This window comes from Cyanidioschyzon merolae, chromosome 8 (genome assembly GCF_000091205.1).
Source record: "Cyanidioschyzon merolae strain 10D DNA, chromosome 8, complete genome".
Lineage (NCBI taxonomy): Eukaryota > Rhodophyta > Bangiophyceae > Cyanidiales > Cyanidiaceae > Cyanidioschyzon > Cyanidioschyzon merolae.
In genome coordinates, this window is record NC_010134.1 from 232,177 (window position 1) to 252,860 (window position 20,684).

General features: G+C 55.0%; 7 protein-coding genes across 7 annotated transcripts, besides 3 other annotated features; 3 read left to right on the forward strand and 4 right to left on the reverse strand.

The window, feature by feature from the left end:
• Nucleotides 1–156: 156 nt before the first annotated feature.
• On the reverse strand, nt 157–705 carry CYME_CMH096C (hypothetical protein; the record flags this gene model as incomplete). The annotated part of the gene is made up of 1 exon (XM_005536008.1): nt 157–705. The coding sequence occupies one exon, from the start codon at nt 703–705 to the stop codon at nt 157–159; it is 549 nt and encodes a 182-aa protein (XP_005536065.1).
• Nucleotides 706–1,835: 1,130 nt separating this feature from the next.
• CYME_CMH097C (hypothetical protein, conserved) lies at nt 1,836–3,194 on the reverse strand (the record flags this gene model as incomplete). The annotated part of the gene is made up of 1 exon (XM_005536009.1): nt 1,836–3,194. The coding sequence occupies one exon, from the start codon at nt 3,192–3,194 to the stop codon at nt 1,836–1,838; it is 1,359 nt and encodes a 452-aa protein (XP_005536066.1).
• A 351-nt stretch (nt 3,195–3,545) lies between these two features.
• Nucleotides 3,546–6,816: a sequence feature (repetitive element).
• Nucleotides 6,817–7,630: 814 nt separating this feature from the next.
• Nucleotides 7,631–7,935: a sequence feature (pseudo-gene of 3-oxo-5-alpha-steroid 4-dehydrogenase).
• Nucleotides 7,936–8,101: 166 nt separating this feature from the next.
• CYME_CMH100C (probable trehalase) lies at nt 8,102–10,156 on the forward strand (the record flags this gene model as incomplete). Its single annotated transcript, XM_005536010.1, has 1 exon — nt 8,102–10,156. The coding sequence occupies one exon, from the start codon at nt 8,102–8,104 to the stop codon at nt 10,154–10,156; it is 2,055 nt and encodes a 684-aa protein (XP_005536067.1).
• Nucleotides 10,157–10,798: 642 nt separating this feature from the next.
• Nucleotides 10,799–13,519, reverse strand: CYME_CMH101C (hypothetical protein; the record flags this gene model as incomplete). The annotated part of the gene is made up of 1 exon (XM_005536011.1): nt 10,799–13,519. The coding sequence occupies one exon, from the start codon at nt 13,517–13,519 to the stop codon at nt 10,799–10,801; it is 2,721 nt and encodes a 906-aa protein (XP_005536068.1).
• A 32-nt stretch (nt 13,520–13,551) lies between these two features.
• CYME_CMH102C (similar to splicing factor 3a, subunit 2) lies at nt 13,552–14,055 on the forward strand (the record flags this gene model as incomplete). Its single annotated transcript, XM_005536012.1, has 1 exon — nt 13,552–14,055. The coding sequence occupies one exon, from the start codon at nt 13,552–13,554 to the stop codon at nt 14,053–14,055; it is 504 nt and encodes a 167-aa protein (XP_005536069.1).
• Nucleotides 14,056–15,118: 1,063 nt separating this feature from the next.
• On the reverse strand, nt 15,119–16,033 carry CYME_CMH103C (similar to short-chain dehydrogenase; the record flags this gene model as incomplete). Its single annotated transcript, XM_005536013.1, has 1 exon — nt 15,119–16,033. The coding sequence occupies one exon, from the start codon at nt 16,031–16,033 to the stop codon at nt 15,119–15,121; it is 915 nt and encodes a 304-aa protein (XP_005536070.1).
• A 302-nt stretch (nt 16,034–16,335) lies between these two features.
• Nucleotides 16,336–17,778: a sequence feature (possible transcribed region).
• Nucleotides 17,779–18,438: 660 nt separating this feature from the next.
• Nucleotides 18,439–20,199, forward strand: CYME_CMH105C (hypothetical protein, conserved; the record flags this gene model as incomplete). The annotated part of the gene is made up of 1 exon (XM_005536014.1): nt 18,439–20,199. The coding sequence occupies one exon, from the start codon at nt 18,439–18,441 to the stop codon at nt 20,197–20,199; it is 1,761 nt and encodes a 586-aa protein (XP_005536071.1).
• Nucleotides 20,200–20,684: the final 485 nt, after the last annotated feature.

Below are 20,684 nucleotides of genomic sequence, written 5' to 3' on the forward strand. Positions count from 1 at the left end.
ATCTCAGTGCGAGTGCCGCTGCCCTCAGACTGCTGCGACCGCGAGTCATCGCAGCGCCGCTCTGAACCTTGATCAGATGCTTTCACCAAGCGAACCCAGTGCTCTTTGCATCCGCCTTGTTAAAAAAAGGTCATCAGGGTTGGCACAACAAGTTCGTCACTCACCAAATGTGTTGGTTGCAGGGTGCGCGCTTCGCCACTGCTCGGCCCGCGGTGCGCTGAAACACGACGCGTTGCCCTCGACTTCCCCCAGGATACAACAACGCACGGCTATCCAGTCAGAAACTCGGTTATAATGGATCCAGCGAGCCTCCGAGGCGCCCTGTCCCGCCGCCTCAATAAGAACTGCCGCCAGTAGGTGCTTACATAACGATATGTCCGCACAGCTACACGAACAGCGTAGAGGGCACGATTCACACAGGTAGGGCGCCCCTGAAAGCGGTCGACCTGGTCGAACAAGCGCAAACCACTGAGCCTTAGTACAGTGCAGCGTGATGCGTTTTGATTCGCTCGCAGCGAGTTCCAGTGCTGCATCCAAGGTTGCCGCGTTGCAGCCACTCAGAACATAGAGCGCAACAAGCTGGTCGTTGGTTAGCGTGCCGCGACTTGCTCGAAGCTCTTCAACGAGTCGATTGAAAAGCTCTTCCGTCCATAGTTCTGCTAAACGAGCTGCTGCGTCGTCGTCCAACCTGCTGTCTACGTCCATGACAACACAACAGAAAGGTGTGGGATTTTGAGATCTGACGTCAACGCGACGCGGTCTAGGCACCTCACCGTTGCAGCGAACGCGGCGCTTCCAGTCGTCAGAAGCAGCGTCTCGGAGCTCTATTTCTGAAACAAGCAACGCAAGAGCTTTTAACTTTATTTAAAAACACTATCCGCCAGACAAATACGATGGTGTCAGCGAAGAACGCTGTACGCAGATCATACAACGAGCGGTGGAGCCGGACGAAGCACACGAACGACACCGTCGTGAATCCAAGCAGGGGCACTGGTGCCGTTCGAGCCCCCGTGGATACCATCGAGGCTCCAACGCGTTGACGCGAAGCACGAAAGGTTGCGGAACGCGCTATGCCGCAAATATGGCACTGCCGTGTCTGCTGGCTTTCGATCAGCAAACAAAAGGTTCAGTTGTGTGCTCTGAGACGCAACTCATCAATCCAGTGCATCGGTTTTGGAACCTTTGATGTGCAGCGCAAAGCATATCGTAATGCAGAGCGGGTGTTTCAGAAACACGCTTGGCCTCGCCCGCGGCATCAATGGCCGGTGCGGACGCTTGTGATCCTTCCGTGCACATGTGCAACATTCCCAGAGATGCCCGCCATATACTGATGCCCATGAGCGTCGTAGCAGCAGCAGCAGCAGCAGCAGCAGCTTCTACGCAAATGCCCCGATAACCTGCCAACACCGCCGTATTCGCAAGCGATCATCGTCTGAACGAACAGTGATCTCCAAAGGCAAGTCTCGATGGTGGCGATGGTGATGCCGATGGCATTCGCGTACCCAAAGATCCCTGCTTCAGTGCTAGAATCTCGCACACCATAAGAAAAGCGAGCGAACATGATGCTCCACTGACGTCTCATGGCGAGCGCATACCGGTGTCGATCGCCGTGCACGAGCAGCATCGGCCCCGGCAAGCGCACAACACGACGCACGACAAGCAAAGTCGCAGGCGTGCAAAAATGTAACGCAAAGGCGAACTCGCTCGTTCATCTGGGAGCATCTGGTTGCTCGCTTCAGCTCTAGACCATAAATAAAGCGCGAACACAAACACATAACGTACCCTTGATCATATCCAGTGAATCCGGGCAGGGCACACCACAACAGCCTTCGACATCAACCAAACGTATCATAGTCACGGTTTGCATTACGGTTCGATGACCAGAAGGGTGCGCGTTGCAGAGGTCGCCACCGCGTGCCAGCGGCTGCTTGTCGCACTGGTGATATCGCTCCTGCTGGTGTGTCGAGAAGCAGAGGCTCGCTCAGAATCGGACCGACGGCAACGTTCGCGCTCGCTTCGTGATCGCGCTCCAGCGCCTGACTCGCCTCAGTGGCAGCTTCGTTTTCAGTTCGATGAGCGGCCCGCTCTTCCCAGCGGTAAATACACAGGCCAATGAGGATCACGACAAGGCCAACGAGGTCATACCAGTCGACGGGTTGCGCCTCATCGCCCATGAAAAATGACATGCAGAATGCAAAGCTCACCAGAGGGAGACGGAGCGTCATCAGCATCGTATAGAGCGTTGCACCCCCGTGTTTGATCACCAGGATGCCGAATACATTATACAAGATGTTCGCAATCATATACAGAAGAACTGGGAGCCATGCCCCCCGACAATGGTCGCACGGCGGCAGGGATGTGCCGTCGTCCCCGCGCTCTATTATGCAGTCGGTGCGAAGGACATCTTGACCGAGTAAGCACTTGATTCCGTTCAGAAGAAGGCTAGGCAAGTCATGCAGTGGGACGCGGGCCGGTCCAAAAAGCCGCAGGGAATTCACCGGAATCAAAGAGAGCCCGATCAAGGACTGATACCAGGCGATGTAGAACATGACTATGAACACGCTCATCTCTTGGCCGCGAAGGGCGTATTCCTTGTACACATGGGCTAGAGATTGCGGCAGTTGTGCAGCGAGAAACACCAAATTGAAGAACAGGAGGTCAACAGTGCCTGTGCTTGTGCTCCCGCTGCTGTGGATACCAATGAGCCGTGGCGTTAACACGACAAGTGCCCCTCCGATGATGACGCCCGCCGCAACAAACTGATGTACGACGTATCGCGTCCCGAGAATGCAAGCGGACCAAAACATGGTCATGGGGATGCTGGCCTGGACGAGGATCATTTGTGTTGTGCCGCGAGTGTAGACACCTCCGAGGACGGTGCAGATTCCTGCGATTGCCTCTAGGAGACCGACAAAAGCGAGCTTGAGCTGCGGCAGCTCCTCATCTTCCAATGGCGACGGCCGATCGAAAACGCGCTTGAAGAGCAGCACGAGGCCCAGGACTGGCAAGTAAATCCAGCTCGTGACCTGCGATAGAAAATAGGGATAATTTGGCATGGTATTTGTCATACGCTTGAAGAACACAGCATTCCAAACCGAGAAAAAAAGCAGTGCCGATGCATAAACGCCCAGAACGCTCTGCTTTAGCCATCGGTCCGCAGGCTGGGACGGTTTCCAACTCGAAGCGCTGCTCATATTGCTCGCTTATCGCGTGCGCTACGCTGTCGACGGACAACGTACCAGGTTTTTTCGTCGTTCCAAACAGGTTCTGGATCTCGATGTGGTAACGCAATATCTTTGCCAGAATAAATACAGGACGCGTGTCCACGCAGCGCCTCCAGCTAAACGAAAGCGAGTTCCGGGCCCAGGTGCGTACGCCGCAGACGGACCGGAATCCTTCTACGAGGACTCGAAACTCGCAAGTGACTGTTTGATGGAGCTTCTCGGTGATCCGCGGCGGAGTGAGCTCTTCATCGCCTTGACTGCAGCAGCGGAAAGCGGATGGGACTTTGTCGCGCTGGCTGCGCGATCGGCGAAGCCTGTGCTCACACACCAACAACGCCGCTCTAAAGTCGAACGACGTCGGGCGTGTACAGTAGTGGCAGCAACCGCGCCCTCGACAAGACGTCTCCAACTGACGCGCAGACGCCTCCCCGTCTTATTGGACCGGCCACCGATTACTGCTTCCAACTTTTTCTCATATAGTTCCACTTTGAGAGGTTGCCGCACAAAATTCTCTCTTGTCAGCGCTGGAGGTCTTCTTTCCAGCACCGCACATCTCCTGATATTGATAGTGGCATTAAAGTCTCGATTCACAAACTCCATACGCCTCTTGCCATCATTGGTTGTACTTACTAGTGCAAGTGGCCCTCACACTTTTGCCCTCCTTTCCATTTGCTCCTCCGTCAGCGGTCTATACTTCTTTACATCTTCAGGGCTCCTCTGGCACTTTTCCATCTCGACCCTCTGAAGTGTACAACCCAGCTCGTGGTGTGTATAAGATGTTCGGAACTCATCTATCGGTATTGTAACGAAACGCCGTGCGCACTCCTTGTACACCCTCGTCGTTGGAGCTGGCGTAGCTCCTTTCTTGGGCGCTCAGCGCCCTGCTCCGTACGCTACTACCAGCCTTTGGCTCTCGTCCTCCTTCAGGGCGTTCAACTCATTGAAAAAGTTCGCGAGCACGCGCTGCCTCCCACCGTATAGACTCATTCGCAGACGAGCCCGCCGGGGCTTTGTATACTCCTCCCGTAGCGCCTCCCGATGAGGAACACGAACTTCCATGACTTTCCGAGAAGCTTGAAAGTGTGCTCCGCGGCCCGTCACCTCGCTCAAAGCTTCCAGGTGATCCTTCATTCCTGCATCCCATGCAGGAATTTTCTTCCTCGCATTCATGACTCCCGATTCTCGATAGTATCTTGCTCTCGGGAACCTCAAAAGACGCATGTCTTTCTGACGCAAGGAACCGTCAGTACTATCTTCCGCACGCTACGCTGCGCGATGGTTATGATACTCGTATTCTCAGGGTCCGCGCCAACGACAAAGTCGTTACCCTGCACTTTCTGCGTCGCAGGACCCGCCTCCTTCTCATCTTCCTGCTTCACCGCGTCAACGACAAGATCGTTATCCTCCACCTCCTGCGTCGCAGGATCCGCCGCTTTGTTTTCTGCATCCTTCGTCACGGGCGAAGCCGAGAGCGGGACTGAACGATCTTTCTTCAACCGCCGATAGTGTACACACAAGGCTACTCCATCGGTTTCGATCAACCCAGTGAATACCTTTTGTTTGCTCATTTTGAGCCGTTTGAAATTGAAGATGTTCTTCCAGTACGTCTCCAGGTTTTCACCGATGAACTCTTCCCTGTTAACATCGAACTCGGGAATGATCTCCCTCATGATGCCATAAAGGATTCTGGAGTCGATAGTCACAAAATGTGACTTGAAGTTGCACAACGGAACGACACTGAAGCGCTTACCCACTAGGGCAGCCTTCCGTCTCTCCCACTCTTCATTTTTCTCTCACTCAGCTTCATCTCTGCCTTGCGTTTGAGTTCTCGGTCCAAAATCACGAAATACCGCAGGACGAGGCGATAGTATCTTTCCTTATCTTTTTCAACTCTGATATCTTTTCTGTTGGATTAACCAACCCCAGTACCGCACGATGCTCTTGTATAACCGCGCGGATGACGGAATCCTCATTCGTGCTCTTGTTTGACGCCTTCTTGTCGACGACTTCGACCTCATCTTCATGCTTACGATCTTTCGTGATGCCATTGATAATCGCCCATTTTCCATTGCGAGATAGGCTCTGGTAGAGTGCAACCACGGCGCGTATCATGAAACGTTCGAGGTTCGCTGTCAAATGGTTTTTCAGATTCGTGAGGTACTTCATCGCCCCATATGTGTAAATATCCCCGTCACCCTTGTATCGAGTACCATTGAAGCTGTAAAAGGGATGTTTTTCGTGGAGGGCATGCATTCGCTCGTTTTCCCTCCGCGCTTCCCCTGTAACAAGCATCAGCTGACGAATAAAGGTCATGTCGAAAAACTCGTCCGGAATTTCGACTGTTTCCATATGCGTCACGTCGCGATACATCTACCTCGCCAAATGCATCAGTCCTGACGACGCCTTGACAATACTCTCGGAGTCTGACGCAACACGTTTTTCGATAGCGTCTCGCAACGTTTCCCTGTTGGGATCCTTGATATGTTTAAGAAGACAGCCTTTAACCACCATCTCGTCGTACAGTTGTCTTTTTTGCCGGCTTCGACGTAGGACCTCACCTTTTGCTTCTTTTTCTCTTCCTTTTCTTCTGGAATCGGCACTGTTTTTTGTTTTTTTTTCTGGCAGCCGGCGACACTGGGCCTCCAAGATCGTGGACTTGCTTTTTCATATCTTTCCTTTTTTTGTTTTTTTTGAAAAGGAACGCTCTTTGGACGCTTGTGGTATATGCTGCGAAAAAACACTTGACTAGACTTGTTTGAAGTTTTAAACAAAAATGAGCTGAAAGACTGTACTTTGCTACGAACTGAACGGAAATCCAACTTTTTACAGCTGAACAACACGCTTCTGATCGAGATCACGTTTCCCTTCAACGGCGAGATACATGTCGTGTCTCATGTCTGCCTGATCTCCCAGGTGCGCTCACCGATCGATGAAGGTCACGTGTCCGACACCCCGCCTTGGCACTTGCGTGTTCGCATCGCGCAGCAGCAAAAATCAGGTGTCCTAAATCGAAAACTCACGTGGAGTAGTCTCGTGCTATAGGCTATGTCGCTGGTGCTGACGCTACTGCCCATCGCATTACCGCCCTGACAGACATGGAGCTGTTGGGGCCTGGCACGATACCTCTCGACGCTTCTATCAAATGCGTAGCGTTCTCTGCGGCTTACGCTTGTGTGGATAAGATACGCATCACTCTACTCAATAGGAATTTTGTTAGTTTTATTGATCGTAAACAAACAAGGTACGGTAGGATTCCTGAACACGGATACAAGTTTATTTCCTATGCTTGTAATGCATGCTGCACGGACGCTGGAATAAGGAACTGACATGAATTTTGCTTCTTTCCGGCGTCATGGGCTGGTACTGATGACCGTTCAAGTCATTTTCCATGCTATCGTCATTGCCCAAGTTATGGTGCCTGCTACTGTCTCGGACCCGGTGATCTTGACAGAGGCATAGCACACAGGTAGCGTCCATATCTGCCACGACGTTTGAGCCTTGCATCTCGCCTGGCACGATCGAGGAACCCGATAAAAGCACATACTGTATTCTTATCTACTCTATAAGATTAGTTTCAAGAGCCTAACCTGTATGTAGTTGTGCAAGCACCAAACCGTAAACTTATCTGCACCCCCTACGCCCCCCGCCATTCCTTAAGCAAGCGGATGTTCGTTAGCCACCTGCTGATTTTTCCCTTCCAGTAGTAAAACTGCTCAAGAGACGGATTTTTTCTCTATCCCTTACCGTTCAATGGAAAGAAAACGTTTCACGACCATGTAGGGTAAATTAATATCCAATCACAGACGTCTCCTAGCCTTTTCCACCGGCCCCCTGCTATCGGTTGCAGCTTCTCTTTGTACAATTCGACCCTGAGAGGATGTCCCAGAAAGGTGGACCGCGTCAGCTCCGCCGGTCGCGCCTCCATCACCATTCGTCTTCTGATATTGATGAGGTTTTGTCGAAAACGCTAGTGATAGAGCTGAGGTCAAGAAACGATCCATCTTGACTGGCGCTATCAAACGATCGGTACCAGAAGCTGGAGGCTGCAGCCGGCACCAGGTGCTCTGGTGACGGCATGCTGGCCGTGAATAGTGCGCGACGAAGCCGCACAGCATGCTACGGTTTCCTAGTACGTAGGTAAAACAAGCGCGTACCCTAAACGTTCATATTCAGGGCGATGACTAGTCGCCGCCACGGTATCCTGGGAAAAATATGCGAGTGCACTTTGGTTGCTCGACTATCGAGCACCATCACGAGTATGGGTGCACTTCACTACACGGTTTCCAACGATCATTGAATCCACCATCATCCAAAAGTGACGAAAAGTCACAAGCGCACCGGCCTCGTACCTCCAAGTCAGGACTTGCCCATCAGCACGCACACAAATTTCGTGACCCGCTGCGCATTCACCAAACGAAAGGAAGCACGCGTTTCTTCATCCAGGGATAGAGGGTTCCAAATTCCTTCAGAGACTGCCGATGCTTCGCCCGAACCCAGACCATCAGCTGCGGTATGCCCACGAGCATAAACCGGATGCCTGCGATTATCTGCGTCATCAATGTAAATCCTGCCCACACCAGTACCTCAAATGTGTGTCGTTCGGACACGACACAAGCTCGAAAACCAAGCCGTATGGGGCCTGTCGCAAGCGCCAGTGGCACACCAGGTTGCCAAGCTCACAAATGCCAAAGCACACCACGCCTATCCAAAAAAAGGCGGCAGCGTCAGCAGCGGAAAGCACCAGCTCTATTGATCAAGAAGCGCATCGATGCGCTTCTCGATCGACGAAACGCGAGCTCCGCGAGACGCATTCGCCATCAGTTGACGTATAGAACGTGTGGTACTATGCAACTGTTCAGTACCGTAACCTGAGCACCATGACATTGAAAGTCATAGAAGCGTATGTGCATATGGCTTTTCGTCTGGGCGCGTTGGCGCCTGCATTTCCGAGTTCGGTTGTATACTGTGCCGCCAACTGCGCTGAAACTAGTGCCGGCTGTGAAAAGTCGCTGCTCGCAGTCGTTCAGCGACTCCGCATTTTCGCTGACTCAAAACACTTTGTGGATCTGCCTCTGCTACCTGGGCGAATACCGGAGCGGATCATAGAGTACTGGGACGCTGAGTTCGGTCGCCGCGTTGTTGAGGAGCCGCTGGCGGGCCCAGGCGAAGCAACCAGCGGGCTCCGCGAGGCCGAGCGCGAGCCCCCTGTGCCCACCTTTCGGCTAGCACGTGTCGAGGGACCTGACACCGACTTCGAGGAGGTACGTCGCTTTCTGTTAGAGCACTTTGACTACGCGCCTGGTGGCGACTTGCTTGCCTGGATCCCGCGGGACTTGCCGCAGTTGGAGCTGGACCCTGAACCTGGAACGACAGCGACTGGTTCGCCACCGTTGCTGCACCAGATCTGGCGCTGGATGAAAGCACAGGATGTCGATGCGGGAAACTGGCTCATGGATATGGTCGCACGCTGGCGAAAACTCGGTCGCGAGACCTCGCCGATGGTGTTCAGAGAACCTGAACGCTTCAGTCTGCTGCCCCTGAAACATCCATTCATCGTGGCTGGTGGTCGATTCCGCGAGTGCTACTACTGGGATACCTACTTCATCGTTCGCGGCCTTCTGGTCTGCGGTATGTGGGAGACTGCGCGCTGCTGCGTTGAGAATCTTCTCGATCTGGTAGAGCAGTTCGGCTTTGTGCCCAACGGTGCCCGCATCTACTATCTGAATCGTACCCAACCACCACTACTTTCGGATATGGTGCGCTGCATTGCAGAGCATGCACATGCCGGATGGGACGTGATGACATTTTTGGGGCGAGCGTTGCCGCTTCTGGAGCGTGAATACAACTTCATGATGGAGCAACGGGCGGTAAAGATGCGCGCAGGGGGAACCCTAAATCGTTACCATGCGCCCGCAGCCGAAGGACCGCGACCGGAATCCTTCTACGAGGACTCGAAACTTGCAAGTGACTGTTCGATGGAACTTCTCGGTGATCCGCGGCGGAGTGAGCTCTTCATCGCCTTGACTGCAGCAGCGGAAAGCGGATGGGACTTTTCGTCGCGCTGGCTGCGCGACCGGCGAAGCATGTGCTCCATCCGAACGCAGTTGATTATCCCTGTGTGTTTCAACAGTTTCATGCTTCGCATGGAACGCAATCTCGCTTTTCTCTACCAATGGTATATCAGCGGTAGCCGACCGGAAACGGAAAAAGGTAGCATTTTCGAACAGCGGTTACCTGGAAATGAGGAGGTCCCCAATGACCCAGTGACAAGAGACTTGCTTGATCGAGTCCAACAGCGGGTCTCTACGATGCAAAAGTATTTATACGTACCAAGCCGGGATCAATGGATCGACTACGACCTGGAGGCCGATACAACGACCCTGCAAACGGTTGCAGATTGGCGGCAGACGGTGAGTTCGAGCAACTTTTTCCCGCTCTGGAGCGGCATCCTCGAGCATATCGAATCGGAACAAGCGGCTTCCATCGCGCGTGGCGTGCTCCAGTCGTTCGAGGAGAGTGGTCTCCTGCAAAACGGAGGCGTTGTTGCAACATTGGTGACCGATTCGGGTCAACAGTGGGATTACCCGAACGCGTGGCCACCCGTGCAACTCCTGCTGCACGAAGCGTTTGCGTCGCTAGCGACGCAGTTTTCCGCGAATGAGCAAATCTCCAACCGAGCTCGCGAACTTTCTTTGCAGATAGCCATCCGATTTCTGCGTTCTGTATACCAGGGCTGGCTTCGGAGTGGTGATCTTTTCGAGAAGTATCACGCGGAAAAGGTCGGAGAGAGTGGCAACGGCGGTGAATACGTTCCCCAGGTTGGATTCGGATGGACAATTGGGGTGAGCCTTGCGCTCTTGTCCAGTGTATGGCAGCTTGATCGAAGCCTGCTCGCACAAGTCTGGCAGAGGGTATCCGATGAAGCCACATAAACCGTGCGGGTCCTGATGCTGTCATGACCTCTGCGTTTACCTCAGCGTAGATTGGCGCTCGACGATAGATTTTTGTTTATGAATGCATGTTTATTTATGTGTATGTGCTCCAAGTTTCCCGCGCTGTTCATTCGCGAGCCCGCGATAAACACAGCCTCCAACGAGCGACAAGAATCTTGATTTTATTCGAGACGATTGGCGTATCGCATATTTGATCGATTTGAGGCACTTGAAGACTGCAGAAGTTTTCCATCAGCCGAATACATGCATAAATAGATGTATTGTCTCAAGGGAAGGGCAGTATCCCTTTCTCAATGATCCGCAGCTGGCTAGCTCGCTTTTTCTGAACGAGGTACCCAAAATCAGTCACCGAACAACGTATCACCGGGTCAGGCTCGAAGCGTCTACGCTGCGTCCGGCGTGAACGTGCCTAGACTTGCTCTGTCCCGGATGCTGGACCCTGATAGGCCGTTGAAAGCACTCGAACCGTGCATTCCGCCTCGGATACGCGTTCAACAACGGAGTCGTATGTCGTTTCATCAATCTGCCGTCAGCAAGAAGGCAGCGGCAGCTGCGCTCGTACAGACTCGGCATAGCGAGGTCGATCTCGCATCGAGTTCGCCCGAGTATTCACGATTCGCATCAGTTGCTGTCGTGGACAGTTGCGAGCACACAATGTTCACCAGTCAGTCGGTAGAGGAGGCGAGCGCGCTCCTCATTGTCTTCGGTTCGCGCTTCCAAGACATATTCCCGCATGTGCGGGGTTTCCAGAACAGCCGCCTCATCGAGGTCAAAGATCGAGCGCGTCAAGTACTCCAGAAGTGCTGTTTGCACCGGTGCTGCTGTTGGCGAAGCATACGGCCCCGGAAGCGTCAGCTGCCCATGTTGAAGCAATTCATCTAAAAGCTCCATACGATCCTGGAAGACTCGTCGCAAAAGTTGCACGTGCACCCAAAGCGTCAGCAGTTGATCGATCTCGTCCATGCTGTGCTGCAGGTGCGCACCCAGAACACCAGTCTCTGGCACAGAGGACTGGAAAAGCGCAGCACACGCAGCCGCTGTGGACTCGAAACAGCGACGAAAGCCCGTTACATACTGGCGTTCGATGCTAGACTGGCAGCAGATCGCTTGCCAGAGCGCTCTCACACACTGCATAGCCCCGAACTCGAGCAGTCTCTGCCATTGCTGTCGACTTGGTTCCGAGTCATCCGGAAAGAAAGATGCCTCAGCTTTGGCAGTCGCGTTGCCCGTGGGTGTCCCATTGGCCCCTGGATTTGCGTCGTACAGGGATGCGCACCGGTGTGGATCGTTTTCAACAGAAAAGATGCCTTCCGTCGAGGTGTCATCCGCGGCAACCGGCATTTGCGCATCAGAATCCACTTCAGCCTGGCCTAGCGCCTCAGGATCCGACTTTACAGCATGCTCGCTTGCCGCACCATGCAGTTGCTTTCGTGTGCCGGCCGTCTGCAGGTGGCCCGGTCTACTGGGTACAGGCGCTGGCTCAGGTGACGGGAGCGAAGCTGAAGCAACCCCTTGCCCAGGGCTGACGGAGCCCAAAGCGCGTCCCGGCACCCGTACTGTGTATGCCTGCGATCCGAATGCATCGGACGCAAACGCTACTGCCGTTTGCTCAAGAGCTACCGCACCGGCCTCTCCGCGAATTCCAGCGTTCAGCGCATACACAGGCGTAGCAGAGGGAGCCTGTGCTCCAGCGCTCTTTTCAGATGCGACGGCTCCTCGATTCCTGGCAGCTGGGCATGTGCTTTCCACTGGAACCCGTTGAGATTCTACGCTAGCCGCTGCGGCGTCAAGAGGTGTCGCCTCCGGTGTTGATTTCTGCAGATTCGCACTCGCCAGTCTATTCAAGCTCTCTAGTGTCACACGAAGTTCTGCCGCAACCGTCCCGTCGTTCTCGCTGTGCAGCCCTTTTGGCCATGAATTTGCAATCAAGGCGTCGTCGACGCACGCTCTCAACGCTTCCAAGAGCGGACAAATCAGGTGCCTTGACGTGAACACCCTGCTGGGCTGCTCTGGATCCAGGGACTGCTCAGTATCACTGATCGATACGGAGCGGAGGATGCGAATCAGTTGCACAAGTCGTCTGACGAGTTGTCTCAACAGTCGCATCTGTGTCCAGTGTGGCACCGGCATTACTTTCCGTGGCATGCTGGACATGGGTTCGGCGTCCAGGCTTTCGCTCGGTAACCAGAGGATCCACTCTGGTGCATCCAGCAGATCCATGCTTTCGTAGGCAGCGAGCGACCTCAGTGGCCATCGCAGCATCAACGCAAGCCGCAGGGCATCCGCATCTACAAGAGGCGATGTGACTAAGCCCTCGGACTCGACCGCTTCGGGTTCCAGCACTACCTCATAGGTCAGGGCAATCTCAAGCCGCTCTTGTGTGATGCTCCTGTTCGTCTCCGTGGCGCCTGGCGAGAGCGAAGGTGTTACGATATGCTGGCGAAAGAATGCCAACAAGGATTCCAGATCCTCGATATTCGCAGGAGGTGTAGATAGCACGCGCATTTCGTAATGCCGCAATGCAAACCCATCACCAATCCCTAGTCCGCGGTACTCGGTTGCAGCTTCCGTCATCGTAGCGCTTGTTTCAACGAAAACTGTCGTGGGCATCATTGTCATCGAGACGCTGGTGCAGTGCTTACGGTCCTGGGGCTCAGTCGACTCTACAGAGTGTGTGCTTCCGTTTCGCTTGTTGAGCGTCGTGCACTTCCTCCTGGGACCAGTCTCGACGTCTGAGGTACAGTCGGGTGTCATACACTGGCGCCCCGCTCCGCGAGACTGCCATAGAACGCACGCGCTTTCACCAGGCTGGTCTTGATCGGTCTGTAGACAGGTCGTGGCAACGAAGAAAAGTGCGCCAACTGCAGCTTGAACCCAGTCACGATATGACGATAGTGCTGGCGTCAAACGGAGTAGCCAGTACGCAGGAACGCCAAAGAGTCTCACGAGCCCCAGAGGTTGCGCCACCTGCCAGGTTTCATCGCATACGAGGAAGAGCTCTGCAGACACACGAGTGCTTGTCGATGCGTCTTCCCTGCAGGTCGTCCAAGGTGTCCAGGGTGTCCGGTCCAGTGCTGGTGGCAGTGCGACCGTCAACGACTGTCGTACGGCTCCGGGTACGGTATTACGAGTTGCCACCTGCGTAACCAAGGCCTTTGCGGCTTCTTCTAAAGCGTACACGAGGTCCTCCCAGGGCGTGTTCCGACTGAAGTCTTGCGTGACGCTGGATTCTCTTGGTAATAGCAGGCGGAAGCCCGGGATACGCAGGTTTGGCCACCGGAAGTCTGCTGGCGTGCCACCGCTGGGCACTTGTTGCTCCTCAGCGTCGGAGCGGCCTGCCATAGGCACCTGACAGCCTTGAGGCTGGGCCCGGAATGGACGCCTACGCACTCAAAAACCGGCTAGGTGCCGTCGAGTGCAAGCTCTGCCGCACCGTCCACCCCAGCGAGGCGAACTACCTCGTACACACTCGGGGGCGTCGTCACCGTCAGGCTGTGAAGCGTCGCGAAGAGCGCGACACCCTGCGACGACGCTTTCCCGAAACAGGAGTCGTCTCTGGGTCGGTTGTAAACACAAAACTCGAAAGCAGACGCTCGGAAGGAACCGAAGCAAGCCCGCATACACCAAAAGTCGAGTGCTGGCGTCTTCCGGGGAACGCGGGGTTTCGGATAGCCACAGAGCTGTCAGCAAGCGCGGACGTTGAGGTGCTGGTTACCCCGCAACCCAGACGTCTGGGTCAAGAGATCTGGCTGATTCCCGATGTCGCTTGTATGCGGCTTGAGCAGGGGAGTTTTGTGACACGCGTACGGACACGTAGGTTCCCGGTTTGCTCTGGTGCTGTGCGTTTCGAGGTGGATCTGTATGTGCGAAGAGACTAGCGCGTGTTCCGTTCACTGCGCCTTGGGGTATGCATCGAGCGCATTCAGTATCGAAACGATGAGTTAAGCCAGCGAAAACGGCTTTTGTTTCGATGCGGAGGCATCTTACGTGCATACAACAGTGATTGCACCCAGGAGGGAATGAAGCATGGAGCGCTACAGCAGCAACATCTCCGATCATGCGACTGCTGTATGAGCTAGTTAGCGAAGGACGGACGCTCGCGTCTGCTGCACTGCTGTGGTTGTCGCTGACGTTGAGCCTTCAAAGGTGATGATGAGGCGGGAAGCGTTTCGGGTCCAGCGTTCGATAATGCGCTGGAGGTTGCGGGTACCTCGTCGCCTGTTTCCATGCTGTATGGAGTGGGCATCAGCTCAGAGGCTTCCAGTGGAGGCGCGTCATGGTTGCCTCTCCACTGCCACCTGTGGTTTTGTATGTATCGTAAGCATCGGCAACGAATGCAAACGAGTACAACATGTCATAGAGTGTTTATGAGCATGCTCGCACCAAGAAGCAAGCAGGCCGTCCGACGCTGCGTTGCCTATAGCGATTGTCGGTGGCTGCGAACCAGTCCTCGCTGACGGATGCCTCGCGACTCTTGAATCCTGTTCTTCTACATCTCCGTTACAGAGCTGGCGTTTAGCTTGCCGAGTGCATATCCATTAGCACGTTTATCAGCTCCGTATCTCGAAAATGGAGAACGCAGTCATCTGGACTATGGACACCTGAGCGAAGGATACACAGCGGAACTCGGTACTGAGGAGAGCTCAGGCGCTTCAAAGGCTGCTGGTGACGATTGCCGCGCTCTGCAACCGAATCAAGGTTCGATTATCCCCGTTTGTCGTTCGTATCTGGAGGTATCCGGGTGAGCACATTGAAAAGAGCGCAGCGCTTTGTAGATAAACACCTGCTATACCAGTTGCCAGGCGCGATGCTCCAGCGCGATCACTGCACATGTTTCGATGTGAAGGCGCACGAGGCTTTGATACCTGACCCAGCGATCTCGACCTGTGCACTACGTTCGAGATGCTAGCTTGCGCATTCCAGTGCATGCTTCAGCAAACCTCATAATTTGGACGGTGCTAGCGAGACACCAGGTGGTAGCGCTCTGGGGTCCTTCGCGGTTGATGCCCACGGTTTGCGTGGAGGCCAGGCTCGCTCTGGCTCCACATCTGGATCGCAGCGGTACTGGGAAAAGTCTCGGACACCGCGGGAGCGCAGGTAGTCTTCGTCGATGAGCGCACGACCGCTCAATGCGTTGCGCTCAGGGTCATGGAGAAGCATGTGGACGCAATCAGCGATAATGCTGGCTTTTCGCCATTGCGAGCGATCTCCGAGCTGGAAGTTCTTCGTCGCGAAAGACTCTACCATCGTAGCTGGCCAAAGAGCCACCGAGGTGACGCCAGTGCCGGCAAGCTCGCCACCAAGCCCGTGAACCAGCATGGTCATTCCGAACTTGCTTATCAAATACCCGGTCATTCCGGGAAGCGCGTCAAGCTCTACCGGCGGCGACATCGTTATAATGAGGCCGTTCTTTTGACGCACCATAGCGGGCAGAACTGCGCGGGCACAGGCAAACGAGCCTCGGGCGTTGACACCATGGACGAGATCGAAGCGCTCGAGGGGCGTCTCGGCCACCGGTTTCCACCATAAAGCACCAGCGTTGCACACCAGCACGTCGATTCGACCGAATCGCTGTAGCGTCTCGTGCACCATTCGCTCGATCCCTTGGTCGTCACGGACGTCAAGCGGGAACGGGAGAACCGCAGCAGCACCACGAGCCAGGCACTCGTCAGCGACGCTCTGCACTGTTCCAGGCAGGTTTGCACGAGACACCCGGCTCTTAGCCGCGAGTACGAGAACCATGCGGTCCCTCTCGGCAAGGGTCAAGGCGATAGCCCGACCTATCCCCCGGGATGCACCCGTTATGATAGCTACCGGCTGGCTCGAGCCGAACGATGCCTCTTTGGCTTGGAGCATCGCGCTGTTACGACTGTTGCGGGAGCTGTAAAACAAGGATTGTCGCCGACTTGCGTCTCCACTTCCGGAAACACACGAACGTCGTCCAGTCCCGACTTGGACGAAGCGCTCTTTCGAACCGAACGTGATACGTATGAAAGCGCTTTTGAACGGTATCCGGTGCCTGCACTTGCTTCAAGCCACGAACGGAAGCTGTTTTGGGATGCTTTGCACCCGTTCCGCCACGTCGGGAGATGTAGCTCGCCCAGCGCCACGCTTCTCGACGGGCTGCTTCCCACACGTGTACCCAGCTGACTGCGTTCGGTATGCTCCAGCATATCCTGGACAGTGGTGAAGCGGGTTCGCCAATGGACCCTGACGGTGAGGTGCGGAACAAGCGACACGCTCTCGGATACCAGTGAGCGTCGTGCAGTGGGGAATCCCTGGTCATGGTAAACGATCCTCTATTCTCGGGAAAGATTCTAGCTGGTAGGCATTTAACCATGGCGCTTGCCATCGATGGGTGCAGTGAGAAAAACATCGAATCCTGCGAGTGAAGTCTTCTTTGCAGGCACGATACGCGTGTTCTGTGCTGAGATGCCCGCGTTTGCTGGTGCTATGTCCGGTGCTGGACTAGGATTCAACGCTTGGAAGCTCGTTTGGTGAATGAAACGCTCATTCTCGATAGTCAGACTGGAGCGTGATTCACGTGACCCAGAGGTCTCCGAAGCACATGAGGGCTCGCTTCCCTGGGTATAGGCAGCGGTTGTATATCCCGGGCATTGCTGGTCAGATTCGTGGATCAATCATCAAAAGATATCTCGCCTTGACGCTATTTGGAAGCAGTGCTTCGCGCGGCTACCCGCACAGCATCGCGCCTGTGTTTTTGATCGACGGAACCCCCAGAGGAACCGACGACGCGCTATTGTACGCGAAAGGTATCGACATAAGTGAAAACGCCCATCATGCCGCATCCGACCTCCAAGTTAAGCTAGTCACTGAACATGCTTCCCTTCGGAGTGCATGCCCAGTTCATATGTCACTCGGGGTGCTGTGTGCCTGCTGCTGTGCCCGGCAATGCACGGAGAGAAGACGCAGCGGCGGGTAGAATCGTGTGCATGAGCAATCTCGAAGAAACGAAATGCGCACTAGCAACTCGAGAACCTGGTGTTTGAATGGATATGGTGAGCGATGAAAGGGGAAAACATTCCCTGTATATTCGACCATTTACGTCTAAGAGGCAGGTCCTGCGAGCCGGATGAGTGTTCTGGGCCAGCGCTTTGTGTGCTTCTGCACTGGCGGGTGCTGAGCCAATACATGGCTGCTTGTCCGAAACGCATTTCATTCTGGGAATCGTAGCTGGTAAGCTGCGTAGGGGCGTCGCTATGGTCGCAGTGGACTCCTAGCACATCGCTTCGCGCCTCCACAGGCAGTGCTTCCGTATGCGCAGGATTCAGGCTCCCAGAATGATAATGCATCCCGATTTTGTGACTAGTGAAGCGTGCCTCGAGCCGACGCTCCCGAGAGTATTTCGAAGCCGTTTCGTCTCCGTACTGAATCCGCACCGGTTGTATGGGCGTTATTGCGGGTGCTCAAGACAGCCTCGGCAGTTTTTTGTCGCAGGAAATGACCAGAATCTCCGAGAACGAGTATAAATAATCTAACGTGGATGTAGCGTCAAGAATGATCTGCGCGTTCCTGGATGTCACTATCCATCGCGGAATCTAGCATCCCTAGTCCATACAAGCATTCTGTCCAATAAACGATAATCTTCGATCAGCGCCGAGTACCCGCCTTGCGGAACCCGCAATAGCGCCTAATTCGCTGATGCAGGTGCATCATAGAGACAGGACGGCTTTGCCGTACCACAGAGGGCGTCGGCTCAAGCAATGCTTCACCTGAAACGGAGTCGGAGTACCTGATCATTCTGGGAGCCTCCAAATTGTACAGACAGACCGACTGCCTGCGGCAGCGCGAGGCGATGTATACTAGGAGAGCACCACGACCAGGACGACGTCGAGACGGATTCTCCCCAATGCGAGCCCCAGAATATACTGCGTATCGGAGAGTCTGCTCAGATTTCACTACAACACCAGGCACTGGTGGCGGAGGCACATGAAGCACAAGTCTAGCAGAAACGTGCGGCTCGCGGCAACTTCCACCTAGACGGTAATCGTTCACCAATATGAAAACCTTTACCCCCTTTCAACGCTTATCATACAAGCCGAACGACATTGTTATCTCGTCACTAGTTAGCGCTTGCCTTCTCTTCTACCATGTATTCGAGCCTGCTTATCGATCCGGATGCTTCTGTGCTGTAGTAGCGCTGCATCCTTCGTCGCCGCTTCGCGGCGATCCTTCAAGCTTTGCAGCGAGCTTTGCAGGTACGGCGTGGCGTTGCGCTCGAGTATTTTGGTATCGTGACGATGTTTGTGGTGTCTGGACACACTACAGTAAAGAGCTTTCGAAAACCCTTGGTAGGTAGTCGCTATGCTGGTGCTCCCCTAGAAAGAAGACTCTGGAACAAACGAAAGTGCGCTCGGCTCTGGATGCAACAAACGAGTAGCGCGGGAACTGCCGGAACTGGAACGGCGGACGCTTCATCCACGGACTCGAAACCAACCGCAGGGGTAGGTACGGTTGCCGTTTTTGGGGCAAGCGGTCGGACCGGTAAGCAGCTTCTGCGGCAACTCTGTTCACAGCGGGCTTGCCGCCAGGTACGAGCCATTGTACGTGACGCGAGTCGACTGCGGAGCGAGCTTGCATCCTGGAAGCAAGACCCGTCCCTCAGTGGTGTGCATGTTGACGTCAGGGCCGTTGGTGACTTAACCAGACTTGACTCCAATGCGTTGAGTGAACTCGTACGAAGTGCCGACGCGATCATATGGAGTGCGGGAGCTTCCGGTGGTCGTGACGGGTTCCAGACGTCGCCAGCTGCGCTCGATGAGGCCACGCTACAGCGTTTATGTAGTGTGCTCGCCACGGAGTCGACCGCAAACGGTGTGACATTCCGTTCTCCGGATGAAATGGTACGCGTGCTGGACTTTGGACGCGGGCCGCTAGTACCTGCAGCCTTCACAGCAGTTGACGACGTCATTATGGGTGGCCAGTCGAAAAGCAGCTTTCACTTCGACAGCAACGACTCGGTAGGGCTTTTCACAGGGCTCGTGACGACCGATGGAGGTGGTGGCTTCTGCCACGTTCGCTGCGACGCGTCTGCGGTGATGCCAGCGGAGCGCTTCGGAGACGCACCTCTGGTCAACGTTGACGAAAACGGTCGAAGCGTCCCTCACTGGGACTTGGCGGCATACGATGGTATCGCGCTAGTCGTACGCGGCGATGGACGTCGCTACAAAGTCAACCTCAAGACATCATCTGAGCCAGAATTGGTTTTCCAACAGGAGTTTGTGACAAGTGATGACTTACCGCCGGGCACCTTCGAAACGCATTTCCTCCCGTTCGCGGACTTTGTTCCCGTACGACGCGGAGAGCCCGTGTACAGCACCGGCAGTGCGCAGTTATACGCCATGAAGCTTGATCCGAATCGTATCCGTTCTGTGGGGCTCGTCTACTCGAAAGTAGCCATCGGTGGTGGACCCGCCATCGACTTTAGACCCGGAAGGTTCCATCTGGCCTGTCGTCGCATCTGCGCATATCGTCAGGTGCCGCCACGCTTCCTTGCGTTGTCGTCGGCAGCGGTCACCCGTCCGTACTGGCCACCGTTGAAACGCCAAGCGTACCCGGAGCTCGCGCAGGTACCGATTGTGAAGCTCAACCCCGCCGGAGTTCTTGGTCACAAACTCGCTGGCGAAGACGCTGTACGGACACTGGTGAGTCATCGCTCGAGTTTGGGAGCACCCTACGCTATCGTGCGGGCAGTGGGACTCAACGACGGCGATGATCCTGATTTTCCGGGAGCTGCCCAGGGCGAGCTACGGTTCGGCCAAGGTGATCTTATGGTTGGGAAAATCTCGCGGACGGTTCTGGCGGAGCTTCTTGTGAACCTGTTGAATGAACCCGAAGGTTTCTGCAAGACCTTTGAAGTGAAGCAGGAACCCAAGACGATGTCGCGTAATGGCACAGGGGCATCCGCTGCAACGCTTTCGCTCGCGGAGAAACTGCGACAACTGCGTACCGACGTGGCGCGTGCCCTGAAGCCCTGGAACCCGCCTCCCTCGCTATCATGAGCGCAACTTTCGGGGGGCGCAGTAAAAACGCAGTTGCGTGTGGTGTGGTTTCTTTCCTCGGCGGCGGGTTTATGTCGGTGTAGAGCATTGTAAAGGTTTGGTAAGCATGAAGCGATAGGGCATCGAGTTGGCCTCGAAATGCGATCGTGAAAAGTCGTGAGACGTGTCGGCAAACGCTGTGGCGCCAGCGTAGCACGCGTGGTGACGAGAGCGAACCTAGTGGGGCAACCGCTCCTGATCGAGGTGTGCCAGGAGAAGCTGAAACCGATAGCATGCGGTCGGTCGAAAAACAAAAGGCTGGGAGGCGTCTCCATGTCGGTGCAGAGACGTGCACTCTATGGGTGTCACAGGGAGCGCATGCTGCTCGAAGGAGGCCGCTGTAGCGGAAAGCAACGCGTAACACCGGCAGTACGCGTGGTGCTTGACGATGCAGGGATACACACACGGGGGCATGCTTGTGTCGAGGCCGCTTCGCATCCGAAAGC